The 17,375-nt window shown below is 42.1% G+C and overlaps 1 protein-coding gene across 1 annotated transcript in view; it reads left to right on the top strand.

Moving 5' to 3' along the window:
- Positions 1-17,375, top strand: part of SPTBN5 (spectrin beta, non-erythrocytic 5) — a 201,019-nt gene that overhangs the window by 80,475 nt on the left and 103,169 nt on the right. The window contains exons 25-28 of the mRNA XM_075282805.1: positions 1,316-1,430; positions 1,960-2,070; positions 10,287-10,466; positions 15,427-15,630. Coding sequence (XP_075138906.1) covers positions 1,316-1,430; positions 1,960-2,070; positions 10,287-10,466; positions 15,427-15,630 — 610 coding nt within the window. The remainder of the gene's footprint in view (positions 1-1,315; positions 1,431-1,959; positions 2,071-10,286; positions 10,467-15,426; positions 15,631-17,375) is intronic.

Below are 17,375 nucleotides of genomic sequence, written 5' to 3'. Positions count from 1 at the left end.
GAATTAGGTTTCCATTCGGGGCTTCCGCTTGACATAGGCTATGCCACAGGTTTAATGAGCATATTGCAAAGACACCTTGTTGCCTCTGGAGATAGAACCTTTTTCGTGCTTATCTCTAAAGATGTTTTTCCATTAAATATCTTTTCAACATTTTTTTTTTTGTATGGGCTATTCATTTACTTCTATAAGTTAATCATGTTCCCCCTTAGACAACTCTGCTTAGTTCCATGAAAACATGCCCGAGTATTGATATTTTATGGGTAATCCAATTTATTTAAAGAGGACCTTTCAGCGCACTGTCGGCTTTCACAATCTGTACCCCGGTGAAGAGCTTTCAGTGTCGGTACCGTAGCTCTTCACCATCAGAAGGGCGTTTCTGACAGTCAGTCAGGAACGTCCTTCCTCACAGCAGCGCCTATAGCACTGTACTGTGAGAGTGGTGAAGAACGCCCCCTCAGTGTTTGTCTATGGACGAGTACTACCATGAGGGGAGGGAGGGGGAGTTCCTCACCGCTCTCACAGTACAGCGCTATAGATGCTGCTGTGAGGAAGGGTGTCCCTGACTGACTGTCAGAAACCCCCTTCTGACTGTAAAGAGCTACGGCACTGGAACAGGTAGCTCTTCACCGGGGACACAGATCGTGACAGCCAACAGTGCGCTGAAGTCAGCACACTGTCGGCTCTCTAGCGGTATATAAAATCGCATGTGCCCCAAATAGTGAAAGGTCCTTTTTAAGAAGAGTTTAGGAGATTTCTTTAAAGCACCTGATATACTGCACCTCTCAGAAAGGAAAAGGTCTCATACCGTAAGGAGAGTCTTTAACTGTCAGATGTGCTACATATTCTCTCTGCATATGGCTTTATTCGTGTCCTAAGCTTTGTATTGGACCAAAATATTGCACACATTGCTGTCAATTTATTAAGATTCTCAGTCTTACCAGATTTCAGAAAATTAAGATTTTCTTGGTTTGTACATGCATCAGAAGCTGAAATCTACTCAAGCTAGGAAATTGCATGTGTATTAGTTGTCATTTCTGATGCAAATAGTAATGTAACATTTATTGGTTCATGAAGCCCACATCCACTACTCTTAAAACTAGTATGTATTGTATAAAAGGGAGTTTGTGCAAAAATTTGTGATTTTTCAATACTAGTTCTGGTATATTTACATTAATAAACTTCAGCCATTGTGTCCTGCTGTATGGATCTTTAGATAGCATACAATAATTAGGTCGGAAACCATTTTACTCTATGAAATATTGTTTGTTATGAGTGTTAAGATGTAAACTGATATATTATTGTTCATTTCTTTAAGAGCCTCTTGGGAAGAACTTCAGCAATTAACTAAGCAACGAGGAAAATGTCTGCAAGATGCTGAGGCAGCTCATAAGTGTTTTTGGGATCTAAAAGAAGCCCTCTCTCAAATAGAGGTTAATATAATTTAATGAATTATTTTCTTTTTCTAAATGTATATAGTTAGTAGAGTATTAACTGCTGGATTTCCAACATCAGTGCAAGGTAGTGAGTAAGTTCACTGAGTAGGATAATGTTGGAGAGAGGAGGATTGATAAGCACTTGGTATTGATAAGGTCGATGTTTGATAGTACATGTATCATAAATATAAATATATTGTGTGGGAATACCTTTACGGTAAGTTCACATGGGGTTTTTTGGACCGGATTTTGACGCAGAATCCGCCTCAGAATCTGGTCCAAAAAAAACGCCTCCCATTGACTTCATTGGGAGCCGTTCACTTCTTTTTTTCCATGATCCATTTTTGCCCCACGTCAATGGCTCATTCCCACTGTGTAATAAACATTGGTGATAATTGGCACCAGATACATGATATTATACTAATGTGCCAAATAAAAAGGAAGGAGATGAGTCAAGTACAGTATATTGTGAACTGATCATTAGTTATCTCAGCACAAGTGTTGTTTTTCTTTAATTGCCTGGCAGGAAAAATCCAAAAGCATTCCAGATGACATTGCCAAAGACCTTAGTGGAGTCCAGTCCCAGCTGCGTAAACATGAGGCCCTGGAACATGAGTTGTCTGGGAATGAGCAGCAGGTAAACGATTCATTACTACAGTATGCATGTCTGAAGAATCATAGCTACAGTGCTCCCCACTCAAAACCTTCACTACTCTTACATGGCTGATGTGGTACAGCTGTCTCCAGCATTCACATAGCTCACTGACATTTCAGTACAGACTTCGATCATGTGTTAATAGCACTAAGCATGCAAAATAAGGGAGATGGCAGTCTCCAGGGTAAATGTGCTGACCGAGTGACTGTGAATCTAGATTGAGACTCAGATACAAGGCCCAATATAAATTACTAACCCCAACTGACTTTTGACAGTCACTGTCTACCCTAAAACTGAAGTAATCTAAACCTTCCATATAACCGCTAAGATATTTACCATCTCCAGGTTCAAGAGTTTCGAAAACGTCCTTTAGTCACCGTGCTGTCTAGCATCAATATATTTGTCAGTTTTTGACAAGCAGAAAAATTCTGCTTCAAATTCCAGAAGCAGAAATTTTAGCTTGACAAATTCCGCATCAAATCCATACATGTAAACACCCCTTAAGTGTATTATTCAATGTCATATTTTGTGCATGCAACACTCCAAGTAGCATTTTTTTTTTTTTGGTCAATTTATAATCTCAGCAATCATTTAACTACCTCCCAGGTCTACTACAACTGCAGAAATATAGAAAAATAGAGTGATGGCAGCTAATCTGTACCATTACATGCAAAATATCTGAACTGTTAGGGTAAGTTCCCACATAGTTTTTTGTTCCAGATTTTGTGCAGAATCCGCGCCAAAATCTGGGTCAAAAAACGGGCATTTCCTTTTTCCGCGAGCGGTATTTTACCGCTCACAGTAAAAAGAAGCGACCTGCCTTATCTTGACGCGGATTCCATGTTGGAAACCGCCACGGCATCCACGTCAAGACAATCTCTCCGGACTAGGCCCATTCATTTGGGTCATTTTGGCTCAAACCCCCCCCTTCCCCCAGCAAAATCTGCAACAAAAAAAAGCTGTGCTTCTGTAAGGGTCCATTCACATGGAGCAAAATGGTGAGGAATTTGGTGTGGAATTTCAGCGCTGATAAAAAAGCCTCCCATTCACTTCAATGTTAGCAAAAAAGGAACCCATTGACTTCAATTACGTCAATGGGAGGCCTTTTTTTCAGCGCTGAAATTCCACACCAAATTCCTTACCATTTTCCTCTGTGTGAATGGGCCCTTAGTGGCTGCACACTAGTTATATTTTTCTGCTGCTCATCGGGCAGTGGAATTTGGGGCAAAAACTGCAATTAGATAACATGCAGATTTCACTGAAGATTTAAATTAAAAGACCCGCTGTGAAAATATTCTGCAGAATTTAAAAGATTTTGATTAACCCCTTCCCGACATGCGCCGTAATAGTACGGCGCGTGTCGGGTCTGTAACTATGGCGACCGCCCGGCAGCCGGGCGGCCGTCATAGCCGCCGGGTGTCTACTGCTTTAAGCAGTAGACAACCGGCTCTAATGCCTCCGATCGGTCCCCGGACCGATCGGAGGCATTAACCCCTCCGGCGCTGCTGTCAAAGGCGCCGGAGGCGCCATTTTCCCGGCGGCGCATGGGCGCCGCCATTTTGGCAGGGATCGCCGGCTCCTGGAGCATGCTCCAGGGCCGACCCCCCGTTGCCATGACAGCCAGGAGCCTTGTTAAAGGCTCCCAGCCGGTCTGCAAATTCTCTCTTTTGCAGGCTGGTGTATACAGCCTGCAAAAGAGATGATGATTTTTTGCAATGCATTGCAATGCATTAGCATTGTAATGCATTGCATTAGTGATCAGACCCCCTGGGGTTCAACACCCCTAGGGGGTCTAATAAATGCAAATAAAATATAAAAAAAAAAAGTAAAAAAAAATATAAAAAAATATAAAAAGTATTAAAAGTTCAAATCACCCCCCTTTCCCTAGAACACATATAAAAGTAGTTAAAAACTGTGAAACACATACATGTAGGTATCCCCGCATCTGAAATCGCCCGCTCTACAAATCTATAAAAATATTTTTCCTGTTCGGTAAACGCCGTAGCAGGAAAAATAGTCAAAAGTGCCAAACCGCCGTTTTTTCACTGTTTTAATTCTGATAAAAATTTGAATAAAAAGTGATCAAAGCAATAACATTTCCCGAACATTGTAGAACTAAAAAGTACACCCGGCCCCGCAAAAAAAGACGCCCTATGCATCCCCGTACACCTATGTATAAAAAAGTTACGGCCGTCGAAATATGGCGACTTTTAGAAAAAAAAATATTTTTAACACCGTTTTGGAATTTTTTTTAGGGGTCAAAATGTAAATAAAACCATATAAATTTGGTATCCCTGGAACCGTACCGAAACACAGAATATAGGGGACATGTCATTTTGGCTGCACAGTGAAGGTCGTAAAACCAAAGCCCGTAAGAAAGTCGCAGAAATGCATTTTTTCTTCAAATCCACCCCATTCTGAATTTTTTTCCTGCTTCCCAGTACATTATATAGAATAATTAATGGTGGCATCATGAAGAAAAAATTGTCCCGCAAAAATTAAGACCTCATATGACTCTGGGAGCGGAGAAATAAAAAAGTTATGGGGTTTAGAAGGAGGGGAGTCAAAAACGAAAATCAAAAAATGCCATCGGTGGGAAGGGGTTAAAGGGAACCTGTCAGGTTGATTTGGGCCACTAAATCACCCCAAAGGTCCTTATAGACCTCGGATTTGGTGTTCCCAATCACCTTGTTTTAAAACCATCTGTGCCCACAATTTAAAAAAACAAAAAAAAAACATTTATACTTACCTAGAGGTAAGTCCGATGAGTCTCATCGGACTCATCTCTGGTGCTCCCAGTGCCTGCCAAAGGTACGGCTTCAGTGAAGAACTGGCTAGCACGTGGAGTACAGAGGCAGGCTGAGTATAGAGCTTTTTTATTTTTATTGTGGACACAAATGGCTTTATAACAGGGCGATTTGGGACAATAAACCCCCGGTCTGTGGGTGGTGTAACATCCCAAATCACCCTGAAAGATTATCTTTAAATCTTACTTACATGGCTGGTACAGTAACATACCAGATTTTAAGAACAGATTTGCTCACAAAAAATCTGCTACATTTATGGTACCCATGCATTTACTTTTTTTTTTTATTGCTGGGGTCAATTTTAAACATTACCATTTCTTTCTTTGGAGCGGTACATGGTATGTGTGTCTTAGCAATCATTCATATTGTTCCAAACTCAATAAAAAAAAGTAGCCTTACAAGTAGTCTTCATTTTTATTTATCCTACCGTTCTGGGTATATAGTTGCTGTGATGAACTATGCGTCTCCATGGTCATAGACTATAAACTCTGTAGTCAGTTATACTTATATCAGTTTTCTATGTTTCTGACATATATTTTGATAGGTTGGTCATTTCATTGCAAAGACAGACATACTGTAATCCTTCTCAGTTTTCAAAAGAGCCAATGTTGAAATCTTGTGGTGTTGTTTTATGTGCAATGATGTACATCATGATTTATGGTATGTAAATCTGGTGTTCCCAATAAAAGTTACAGAACACTTAGGCTTTCCAAACAATAATTGCATTTACTATAAAAGAGATGTCAAATGCTGCCACAGGAGAGAACATAGTCATCTTAAAGTCTCATTCACTGGAATTTTGGGTTGTGTATTTTGCAGAACAGATTTTAATATAGAAAAACATGACATTATGGAAAGGAATAGGTCTATTTAGATAAGGCTGCACCTGGCAGACTCTATGGGTTTAGACAACCAAGTTCTCCTGGGTGAAATAGGATAAAGTAGCAGCCTGCAGATCCTGTATACTACCATTTTGCTTTGTGGTTATTCTCTATTGCAGACTATATGTACTTAGGGAACATTCAGGGTCGCTTCACTACTGTACATGTCCAGAACAAGCAATCTCTATTTTTAAGGAGCAGTACGAGCAGAACAAGTGCTGTAAATGGACCATAAACATTTCAGTCTAATTTTAATGCCTGAAGGTCACAAGCAACTGAAACTTGGAATCAAATTATATTTACCATCCTTAATATAATTATAATTAGAGATGAGCGAACACTAAAATGTTCGAGGTTCGAAATTCGATTCGAACAGCCGCTCACTGTTCGAGTGTTCGAATGGGTTTCGAACCCCATTATAGTCTATGGGGAACATAAACTCGTTAAGGGGGAAACCCAAATTCGTGTCTGGAGGGTCACCAAGTCCACTATGACACCCCAGGAAATGATACCAACACCCTGGAATGACACTGGGACAGCAGGGGAAGCATGTCTGGGGGCATAAAAGTCACTTTATTTCATGGAAATCCCTGTCAGTTTGCGATTTTCGCAAGCTAACTTTTCCCCATAGAAATGCATTGGCCAGTGCTGATTGGCCAGAGTACGGAACTCGACCAATCAGCGCTGGCTCTGCTGGAGGAGGCGGAGTCTAAGATCGCTCCACACCAGTCTCCATTCAGGTCCGACCTTAGACTCCGCCTCCTCCGGCAGAGCCAGCGCTGATTGGCCGAAGGCTGGCCAATGCATTCCTATGCGAATGCAGACTTAGCAGTGCTGAGTCAGTTTTGCTCAACTACACATCTGATGCACACTCGGCACTGCTACATCAGATGTAGCAATCTGATGTAGCAGAGCCGAGGGTGCACTAGAACCCCTGTGCAAACTCAGTTCACGCTAATAGAATGCATTGGCCAGCGCTGATTGGCCAATGCATTCTATTAGCCCGATGAAGTAGAGCTGAATGTGTGTGCTAAGCACACACATTCAGCACTGCTTCATCACGCCAATACAATGCATTAGCCAGTGCTGATTGGCCAGAGTACGGAATTCGGCCAATCAGCGCTGGCCAATGCATTCTATTAGCCCGATGAAGTAGAGCTGAATGTGTGTGCTAAGCACACACATTCAGCACTGCTTCATCAAGCCAATACAATGCATTAGCCAGTGCTGATTGGCCAGAGTACGGAATTCGGCCAATCTGCGCTGGCTCTGCTGGAGGAGGCGGAGTCTAAGGTCGGACCTGAATGGAGACTGGTGTGGAGCGATCTTAGACTCCGCCTCCTCCAGCAGAGCCAGCGCTGATTGGCCGAATTCCGTACTCTGGCCAATCAGCGCTGGCCAATGCATTCTATTAGCCCGATGAAGTAGAGCTGAATGTGTGTGCTAAGCACACACATTCAGCACTGCTTCATCACGCCAATACAATGCATTAGCCAGTGCTGATTGGCCAGAGTACGGAATTCGGCCAATCAGCGCTGGCTCTGCTGGAGGAGGCGGAGTCTAAGATCGCTCCACACCAGTCTCCATTCAGGTCCGACCTTAGACTCCGCCTCCTCCGGCAGAGCCAGCGCTGATTGGCCGAAGGCTGGCCAATGCATTCCTATGCGAATGCAGACTTAGCAGTGCTGAGTCAGTTTTGCTCAACTACACATCTGATGCACACTCGGCACTGCTACATCAGATGTAGCAATCTGATGTAGCAGAGCCGAGGGTGCACTAGAACCCCTGTGCAAACTCAGTTCACGCTAATAGAATGCATTGGCCAGCGCTGATTGGCCAATGCATTCTATTAGCCCGATGAAGTAGAGCTGAATGTGTGTGCTAAGCACACTCATTCAGCACTGCTTCATCACGCCAATACAATGCATTAGCCAGTGCTGATTGGCCAGAGTACGGAATTCGGCCAATCAGCGCTGGCTCTGCTGGAGGAGGCGGAGTCTAAGGTCGGACCTGAATGGAGACTGGTGTGGAGCGATCTTAGACTCCGCCTCCTCCAGCAGAGCCAGCGCTGATTGGCCGAATTCCGTACTCTGGCCAATCAGCACTGGCTAATGCATTGTATTGGCGTGATGAAGCAGTGCTGAATGTGTGTGCTTAGCACACACATTCAGCTCTACTTCATCGGGCTAATAGAATGCATTGGCCAATCAGCGCTGGCCAATGCATTCTATTAGCGTGAACTGAGTTTGCACAGGGGTTCTAGTGCACCCTCGGCTCTGCTACATCAGATTGCTACATCTGATGTAGCAGTGCCGAGTGTGCATCAGATGTGTAGTTGAGCAAAACTGACTCAGCACTGCTAAGTCTCTGCATTCGCATAGGAATGCATTGGCCAGCCTTCGGCCAATCAGCGCTGGCTCTGCCGGAGGAGGCGGAGTCTAAGGTCGGACCTGAATGGAGACTGGTGTGGAGCGATCTTAGACTCCGCCTCCTCCAGCAGAGCCAGCGCTGATTGGTCGAGTTCCGTACTCTGGCCAATCAGCGCTGGCCAATGCATTCTATTAGCCCGATGAAGTAGAGCTGAATGTGTGTGCTTAGCACACACATTCAGCTCTACTTCATCAGGCTAATAGAATACATTGGCCAATCAGCGCTGGCCAATGCATTCTATTAGCTTGATGAAGCAGAGTGTGCACAAGGGTTCAAGCGCACCCTCGGCTCTGATGTAGCAGAGCTGAGGGTGCACAAGGGTTCAAGTGCACCCTCGGCTCTCCTACATCAGAGCCGAGGGTGCGCTTGAACCCTTGTGCACACTCTGCTTCATCAAGCTAATAGAATGCATTGGCCAGCACTGATTGGCCAGAGTACGGAATTCGGCCAATCAGCGCTGGCCAATGCATCCCTATGGGAAAAAGTTTATCTCACAAAAATCACAATTACACACCCGATAGAGCCCCAAAAAGTTATTTTTAATAACATTCCCCCCTAAATAAAGGTTATCCCTAGCTATCCCTGCCTGTACAGCTATCCCTGTCTCATAGTCACAAAGTTCACATTCTCATATGACCCGGATTTGAAATCCACTATTCGTCTAAAATGGAGGTCACCTGATTTCGGCAGCCAATGACTTTTTCCAATTTTTTTCAATGCCCCCCGGTGTCGTAGTTCCTGTCCCACCTCCCCTGCGCTGTTATTGGTGCAAAAAAGGCGCCAGGGAAGGTGGGAGGGGAATCGAATTTTGGCGCACTTTACCACGTGGTGTTCGATTCGATTCGAACATGGCGAACACCCTGATATCCGATCGAACATGTGTTCGATAGAACACTGTTCGCTCATCTCTAATTATAATCTATCTGCAAGCTTCTATACAGTATCAGCATTAACATTAAAATTCTCTGCTAAAGTCCGAAAAACTTGAGATATGTTTTATACAAATGTATTTATATCTATGTTTAATCTAGTGCTATTATATTAGTATAATAAGATATTTAAGCATACAGAATCATGGTTATGATAAAAAAAAAAATAGGCTGTGGAGAACAGGTTTATGCAGAAAACTGACCCTTAATCTACTTTGATATATTTAGTAGAAAATTCTCAACATAAAAGTATTGAATATTTTAGAATTTATAGTTGCAAAGTTGTGGTCACAATCACACCTGTTTTGTATCAACAACTACTACAAGCTGAGATATGTTGCTATAACGACAGCACATATAAGATAATCCTTTAATAGTCCCACAGTGGGGAAATTTCAGTATGTTTCAGCAACATAGTAATACAGATACAGGATAATACACAGTAATATATTACAGAAGGAGACACACATATGCTGAGAAGAGAAGATATACTAGGAGTCCATAGCAGCTAAGAAACAGAAGAAAGAAAGAAGGAAGACGTCATAATCATTAGTTTTCTGTGCGGAGTGATCTTCGCTTGGACTGATGTTGATTATACAGCCTGGTCGGGGTTGGAAGGAAGGACTTGCGATAGCGCTCCTTCTCACACTTGGGGTGATGCAGACGGTCACTTACACTGCTACCAAGTCCCATCAGGGTCCCATACATGGGGTGGGATTTGTTCTCCCGCATGGAGTTCACCACAGACAGTATCCTTCTGTCACCCACCACCTGTACTGGGTCCAAGGGGCTCCCCAGGACAGAGCTGGCTCCGATAGAAAGTCTGTACTAGGCCTTAAAACTATAATGGATCATTTATAGTACTTGTCTTCTCATATTGAAGAGACACCTTAATGGGCTTCCTAAGGTCCATGGGCCTAAATGTGATTGCACTCAGGTTCTGCGCCTTCTCATGTTCTGCCCCTGTTTAGCTCTAATATTGATGACTGACCTAGTGAAAGGCCAACATCATCATCATAGTCCCAGACACTCCTTTTAAAGTTCTTTTATTTGGAGCATGTTATCCCTTCCTCACTACAACACTACACCTTCCATATTAGTAGTAGTTATTTGGCAACTTAGTAATGGAGGTTTTTAATTCACTTTTACAGCTCCAAGAAATTGTTGATGCAGCAGATGACACTCTGCATAGGTGCTCTGGGGAGCAGAATCTGCGGCTGCAGCAGAAGCAGCTGGAAGTGGTGGAGGAATGGGAGCTGATGAAATGCAAAGTGGAGAAGAGAAGAACAGATCTGGAACAAGCCTGCAAGCTTTACCTCTTCCTGGCAGCTGTAAGTGCCAGCATAACCTATACAATATATCCTATTAATATTATAAATGTGAAAGTTTGTGAGTTTGGATGTTTGTGGGTTTGTGTGTTTGGATGTTTGGATGTTTGTTCCTCAATCACACAAAACCCGCTTGACCGATTTGGCTGAAAGTTTCCACAAACATAGTTAATACACCCGATTGCGCAATAGGCTACTTTTCGTCACAATAGCGCACATATGTTTGTGCCAGGACCCCCACAAAACCCAAACTCACACCACCATCTCCGCAATCTCACACACTTTGGACCATAGCAAGCCACAAAATTCATATTGCCCTCTACAGCCTCGCCCCTAACCCCACACAATCACATATACATATACTTTACCACTTTGCCCCTCCCCTTAACGATACTCCAGGAGGTTCTCTTTAACGCTCCGGAGCAGCCATGTTTGCCGACCCCCACCGCTCTGACAATCCGCGACACCGCCCACCCATGTCAATACCCCTATGAAGTCTAATAAATGCAAAAAAAAGTTTTAAAAAAGTAAAAAAAATAAAAACAAATAAAAAGGATTAAAAATTCAAATCACCCCCCTTTCCCTAGAACACATATAAAAGTAGTTAAAAACTGTGAAACACATACATGTTAGGTATCCCCGCGTCCGAAATCGCCCGCTCTACAAAGCTATACAAATATTTTTCCTGTTCGGTAAACGCCGTAGCTGGCAAAATTGTTAAAAGTGCCAAACCGCCGTTTTTTCACTCTTTTGATTCTGATAAAAATTTGAATAAAAAGTGATCAAAGCAATAACATTTCCCAAAAATGGTAGAACTAAAAAGTACACCCGGTCCCGCAAAAAAAGACGCCCTATACATCCCCGGACACGGACGTATAAAAAAGTTACGGCTGTCGGAATATGACGACTTTTCAAAAAAAAAAAAATGTTTTAACACAGTTTTGGATTTTTTTAAGGGATCAAAATGTAAATAAAACCATATAAATTTGGTATCCCCAGCATCGTAACGAAGCACAGAATACAGGGGACATGTCATTTTGGTTGCACAGTGAACGCCGTAAAACCAAAGCCCCTAAGAAAGTCGCAGAAATGCATTTTTTTGTCAAATCCACCCCATTCAGAATTTGTTCCCTGCTTCCCAGTACATTATATAGAATAAATAATGGTGGCATCATGAAGAAAAATTTGTCCCAAGAAAAATTAAGACCTCATATGACTCTGGGAGCGGAGAAATAAAAAAGTTATGGGGTTTAGAAGGAGGGGAGTCAAAAACGAAAATCAAAAAATGCCATCGGCGGGAAAGGGTTAAATTCAAATACCTCTGTCCCAAAGTCACTATGTCAAGTTTCTCACAACACCGTATAGCAGCTCTAATACAAATTCACTTCAACACAAAAGTCTCACGTATTCTCTGAATTACAGCAACAACAAGATACAAAGTTACATTTCATATCCCATACCTTATACACAGTACGAAAACCTTACCCGCGCCTGTATATACCCACTGCTACAATCACAGCAGACGAAGTCGCGGGTACCAGCTAGTACATATATACAGAATAAAAGGGGTTATATGGTCTCTAACATTGTTGGTCTATCCTTAGGATAGGCCATGAATATTAGAACTGCAGGAGACTGCAGTTTTCAATGGGACAGCGACACTATCTCAGCAGCTCTAATATTGATGTCTATCCAAAGAATAGGCCATCAATGTTAGAAATCGGATAATCCCTTTAAATTGTGTATGCACATAAGATTAAAATCTGACTAAACAATAGCAGTGCTCTGTCTCTCACCATTGATGACACACACACTTTGCAAAGCTCAGTGTGCATGTATTGGGGGTTTGGTAGAAATGGTGTCTTGTTCGGCCCACAGATGTCTAATGTACATAACCAGCCACAGTCATTCTAAGGCTGGGGTCCCACCTTGTGTTGCAAAAACGCAGTGTGTTACACTACCTAAAAAGTGGATGGGATTCTGACTAATCCACACATGGCCGAAAAAATCTACAGTGGAAATTCTGTAAACTCAAAAACGCAAGGGTTTTTGCATATCACATCATGTCAATTATAGCTATGGAAACACTTGCATTTTCCCTATAGGTATAAAAGAAGCAGAATGTTCACAGAGGAAACCTCTGTAGATGTTCTGTGAAGAGCACACTGCAGAAAAAATGAGATGCATTTCCGCTGTTGTCTTTTCCGTAGCATTTTTTGGCTGTGGCTCGCTATGTGTGGTCTTAGCCTATTCCGCTCTTTGAAAGAATTACCCCAAAATGTAATGCATATAGCTGTAGTTCGTTCCCTGGGATATTCCTGTTTCCTCATTAAAATAAACATGCACACTCAGCCGAGCTGTCAGGTTTTCTGAGGGTTAAGAAAACAAATGGCTATCATTGGGTTTAAATACTTTCAGTAGACTCACACAGGCAATACTTTTTCTTTATTGCCGCAGGCTGGATGGTCCGCTGATTAACATCGGTCTACCTTCTCTCTGACATCCGCCTGTTATTATACATATCCTCTTCAGCAGATGCTCAGATGAATGTCCAAAGATATAATGCATGGATGTCCTAGGTCTGACATATCTGGATCCAAAGAGAACAGCTCAATGATGTCCATATGTTTTATTGTCTACATGTAACAACCCCTTTGAGTCTTTAAATATGTGTTACCCATTGAGTTGCCCTTTCTAATTGGAGTACACGTCTCCTTATTAAGTATTAGGTCAGTATTGTCTATATAACTTTGCCTTTGGGAAGAGTTTCAGTTTGAGAATCACGTGTAGACCGAAGAGGAACACTAGCTGGCTGTGAATCATAGATAAATATAATCTGGAACTGAGCTGTGGATCTGTGACCAAGCCTCCTTATATGAACATTAGACAGCTGTCTCTGTTGTAACCCCTTATTTTAATAACACAAGCTGCAGGCGAGATCATTTCTTCATAGATCAGTGGTCCTAGGCATGCTGGTCAAGATGAAAACATCTGTATTTTCTGTAGTTAAGGCGTATTTTCAGTATCAGCCTTCGCAGAATCATGCACTGTCCAATTTATTTGTAAAAATTATACAATGCAAGATCATAGTCGGCAAGTGGCACCAATGGTCTTTAGTTTTCAATAGTGACTGTGTATAAGGTAACAAAGTGTAAAATTCCACTAGTAAGAGCTTTAACATTTAAAGTGAATGTGTAAGAAAATTACCTATTATCTAAATGAAATGTGCATATTACATATTTCTAAGACTTTTTGGTGATTCTTTTTTTATGGTTCAGTGCTAGTATCTACTGTATATTTAATAAAAATCCTGAAATATTGCAGTTTGTACAATGACTGCTAAGGCCTAATACCAACTGTTCTGTAGAGATTTTCTGTAGTTTTTTTTTTTCTATCATCTGGATTAAATAAAAGGAAACTTTTATATATATATATATAGGTCCAGTTTTGGTGTCAAATTAATCCAGAATTCAAGCACATTGAGCTTAGTAAATATACCCTATGTGATGAAGGTAGCTCAGTAGAAGCAGTGGTCAAACTCAACCAGGGACAGGGACATAAATCTTGCAGCAAAGTGGTTTACTTAAGAAAAACAGCAAAGTAAATAAAATTTTATGTGAGACACAAAAATGAGCAAAATAAAATTCAGCCATAACTTCAGGCAAAATAACGTCAAACAAAATCCTGCTTGTCTGAACAGAAACTACTAACTGTACATGTGGCTTACTACCAGCCCCATGAATCAACCAAAAAAAACACTGTACTGTATCACAAGGTTCTCAGTGTCAGGACAAACCCAGCCACTTTCTTTCCACCAAGGATCTGCCCTGAAGTGCAGGGTCTGCAGACATAGGGTCCATTCACACAGAGGAAAATGGCACTGAAAATGACGCTGGAAAAAAAAGCGTTCCATTGACTTCAATGGGTGCTGTTATCTTTTTTTCCTGCTAGCAGGAAATGGGAGGCTTTTTTTCAGTGCTGAAAATTCAGCACCAAATAAGCGCCATTTTCCTCCTTGTGAATGGACCTTTAGGCCGGGGCCCCATGGGCCAGAAACGCCACAATTTGTCTGTGGCAGAAACGCCGCGGTAAAAATTGCGGCGGTTTACAGTACTTGCAAAGTGTATGGAATTCATGCGACTCCCATGCCCACGTAGCGGGAAAAAATTGCAGTGCGGAAACTCTGCGATTTCCAAAACCGTTGCGGTTTTGAAAATCGCAGCATGTCAGTTATATCTACGGAAACGCCGGTGGCTTTCCCATACATATAACTGTAACAGAAAGTCCACGGAGGAAAACTCTGTGAACTTTCTGTTCAAAGTGCTGCAGGAAGAACCACAATGTGTTCACACCGCGGTTGTACCCGCAGCGCTTTAGCGCGGTGGTTCCGGCTCATGGGACCTTAGCCTTATATGAGCCCGTAACAAGCCTGAGGACCCACACCTAGGGCTGAAACCTATTCCAGACCCGCCACACCAGGTTCCGGACCAAAAAACTAGTAGCCGCGACTGAATGCCAGTGCACTGCATCGGCATCCAGCCACACACTCTGCTCCAGATTAGGCCCAATGAATGAATCGCTTCACGACTCGGCCTGAAGAATGAGCATCACACTTCTTTTTCCAGGAGCAGGAAGAAACGGCTCCTGGAAAAAAAGACCTGACTGGCTCCCATTGATTTCAATGGGAGCCATCTTTTTGGTCAGGATTTTTTTTTGTTTTGTTTTGTTATGTAAATCAGGAATCTGGGGCTGATATAGGAGACTCCAGCACTTTGCCTTTCACCTTTTCACACCCATTATCTAACTAGCTCCATCCATCTTGTGAAACCAGGAGTCATGTGTTTATTGTATTCTTCTTCATCTATAAAGTCAAATTATGCTCCTGGATTTCTCACCAATAAGATGAGCTACTAATAAAGATCTATCAAGGTGCCAGACTTGTAAATAATATTTTTGTTTACAGGTACGTGATTATTTCTCTTGGGCTGCAGAAATAAGCCGTGAGATGAATGCTAAGGAGACCATAAGGGGAGTTCTAGCAAGTAGTGAGAGACTGAAAGCCCATCAAGATCTGAGACAGAATATGGACGCCCATCAAGAAACCTACAATAAGACAGTAAATGTTGGAGAATCTCTTCTACAGGAGGGAAAAATACCTGAAGTACAGGTAATGGTTTATCACTTTCCACCGCAGCCATTATTATTTTATAGTGATTTTTTTTTTTTTTAACTCTCTACTTTCCAAAATCCATAACTTTTTTTTTTATTGTTCTGCTTGAGGGCTTAATTTTTGCTGGACAAATCGTAATTTGTAATGGTACTCTTTAATATTCTATGTAATGTACTGGTCAGGGCTCGTTCACATTAGCGTTGTGAACTCCGTTATGCAGGTTTCCGTTTCCTGCCTAAAACAGAGGCAGGAGACGGAAACCTGCAGGAGTCTCTCTCACCCATTCATTTGAATGGGTGAGAGAGATGTCCGGCCGTGAGCGGCGGTGAGCTTTTTATGCTCTCCGCCGCGAAACCGGGTTTTATAATCCGGACACAGAGTCGGACATGCAGTACTCTGTGTCCGGATAAAAAAAATCCGGTTTTGCGGCGGAGAGCATAAAACGCTCACCGCCGCTCACGGCCGGACCCGGTCTGTGCTTTCCGTCTTCTGGCATGCAGAAGACGGAAAGCACAGAACGGAAAGAAGAACGCAGGTGTGAACCTAGCGTCAGCTGGGAAAAACCCCCCAGAATGGAGTGATATCAGAGAAATTCTGCATTTGTAGCACATTCTTATTGATTTTGTTTTTTTAGCATACACTGTGTGACCAGAAATGACATGTTACCTATATTTTGTGGGTTGGCATGATTACATTGATACCAAATTTATATAGTTTTGGTTATGTTCTAACACCTCAAAAAAATCCAAATCTGTGAAGGAAAAATTTTTCTTGGAGTCAAAAATCTGACACGCATACATGTTTTATACTTTTATATACAGGACTGCATAAGGTGTCTTTTTTGCAGAGCAATATACACATTTTATTTCTACCATTTTGGGAATAAGTCTGATGTTTTGATCGCTTTTTATTCAAATTCAATCTTGAGCTGAAAAAGTGAAGAGAAAAAACTGTGATTTTGCACTTTTGAAATTTTTTTCCCACTACGGAGTTCACCGAAAATGAAAGATATTTTAGTTTGTAGTTTAAGGGCTCATTCCCACGACGTAACACGCCGTGCATTCATACACGTATACATGTGTCAGACTATGAACGCTCAAAACAGATGCCATTCATTTCAATGTGTGCCGGCTTATGCGCGTAACACATTGAAATCAATGGGAAGCTTTTTAACCCATTGATTTCAATGTGTAGCTCGCTTGAGCCAACACACATTGAAATGAATGGCATCTGTTTTGAGCGCTCACACTCTGACACGTGTATATGTGTCTGAATGCACGGCGTGTTACATCGTGGGAACGAGCCCTAAGCATTTTTGGATGCGGGGGTATCTAATGTGTTTATGTTTTACTTTGTTTATTTGTTTTTATATGTGTTTTAGGAAAAGGTGGGTGATTTAGTTCTTTTTATTTAGTTTTATTTAGTTTTTTTTTTATCTTATTTTAACTTTTTTTTTTTAAGACCCCATAGGAGTCTGATCACTAATACAATACACTGCAATGCTTTAATAGGCTCCCAGCTGCCTAGTCAATAGAACAATAGATCTCGTCACGGGTGGCGGCAATCCACATGCAATTGGTAAAATGGTGCCTCGGTCACATTTGACCAAGGTGTCTCAGTTCCAGGAATAAAGGGACCAAGTTGGTAGCTGTGCAGAATAGCTCTATTCAAATGATGAGATGTGACCTCAGACATTAATGGGATATCACACAGAATATGCCGTATATGTCTTATATGTATGG

The sequence above is a fragment of the Leptodactylus fuscus genome, chromosome 7, assembly GCF_031893055.1.
Source record: "Leptodactylus fuscus isolate aLepFus1 chromosome 7, aLepFus1.hap2, whole genome shotgun sequence".
Lineage (NCBI taxonomy): Eukaryota > Metazoa > Chordata > Amphibia > Anura > Leptodactylidae > Leptodactylus > Leptodactylus fuscus.
The sequence above is the reverse complement of the archived record's forward strand: the minus strand, read 5'-3'. Positions and strand labels throughout refer to the sequence as shown.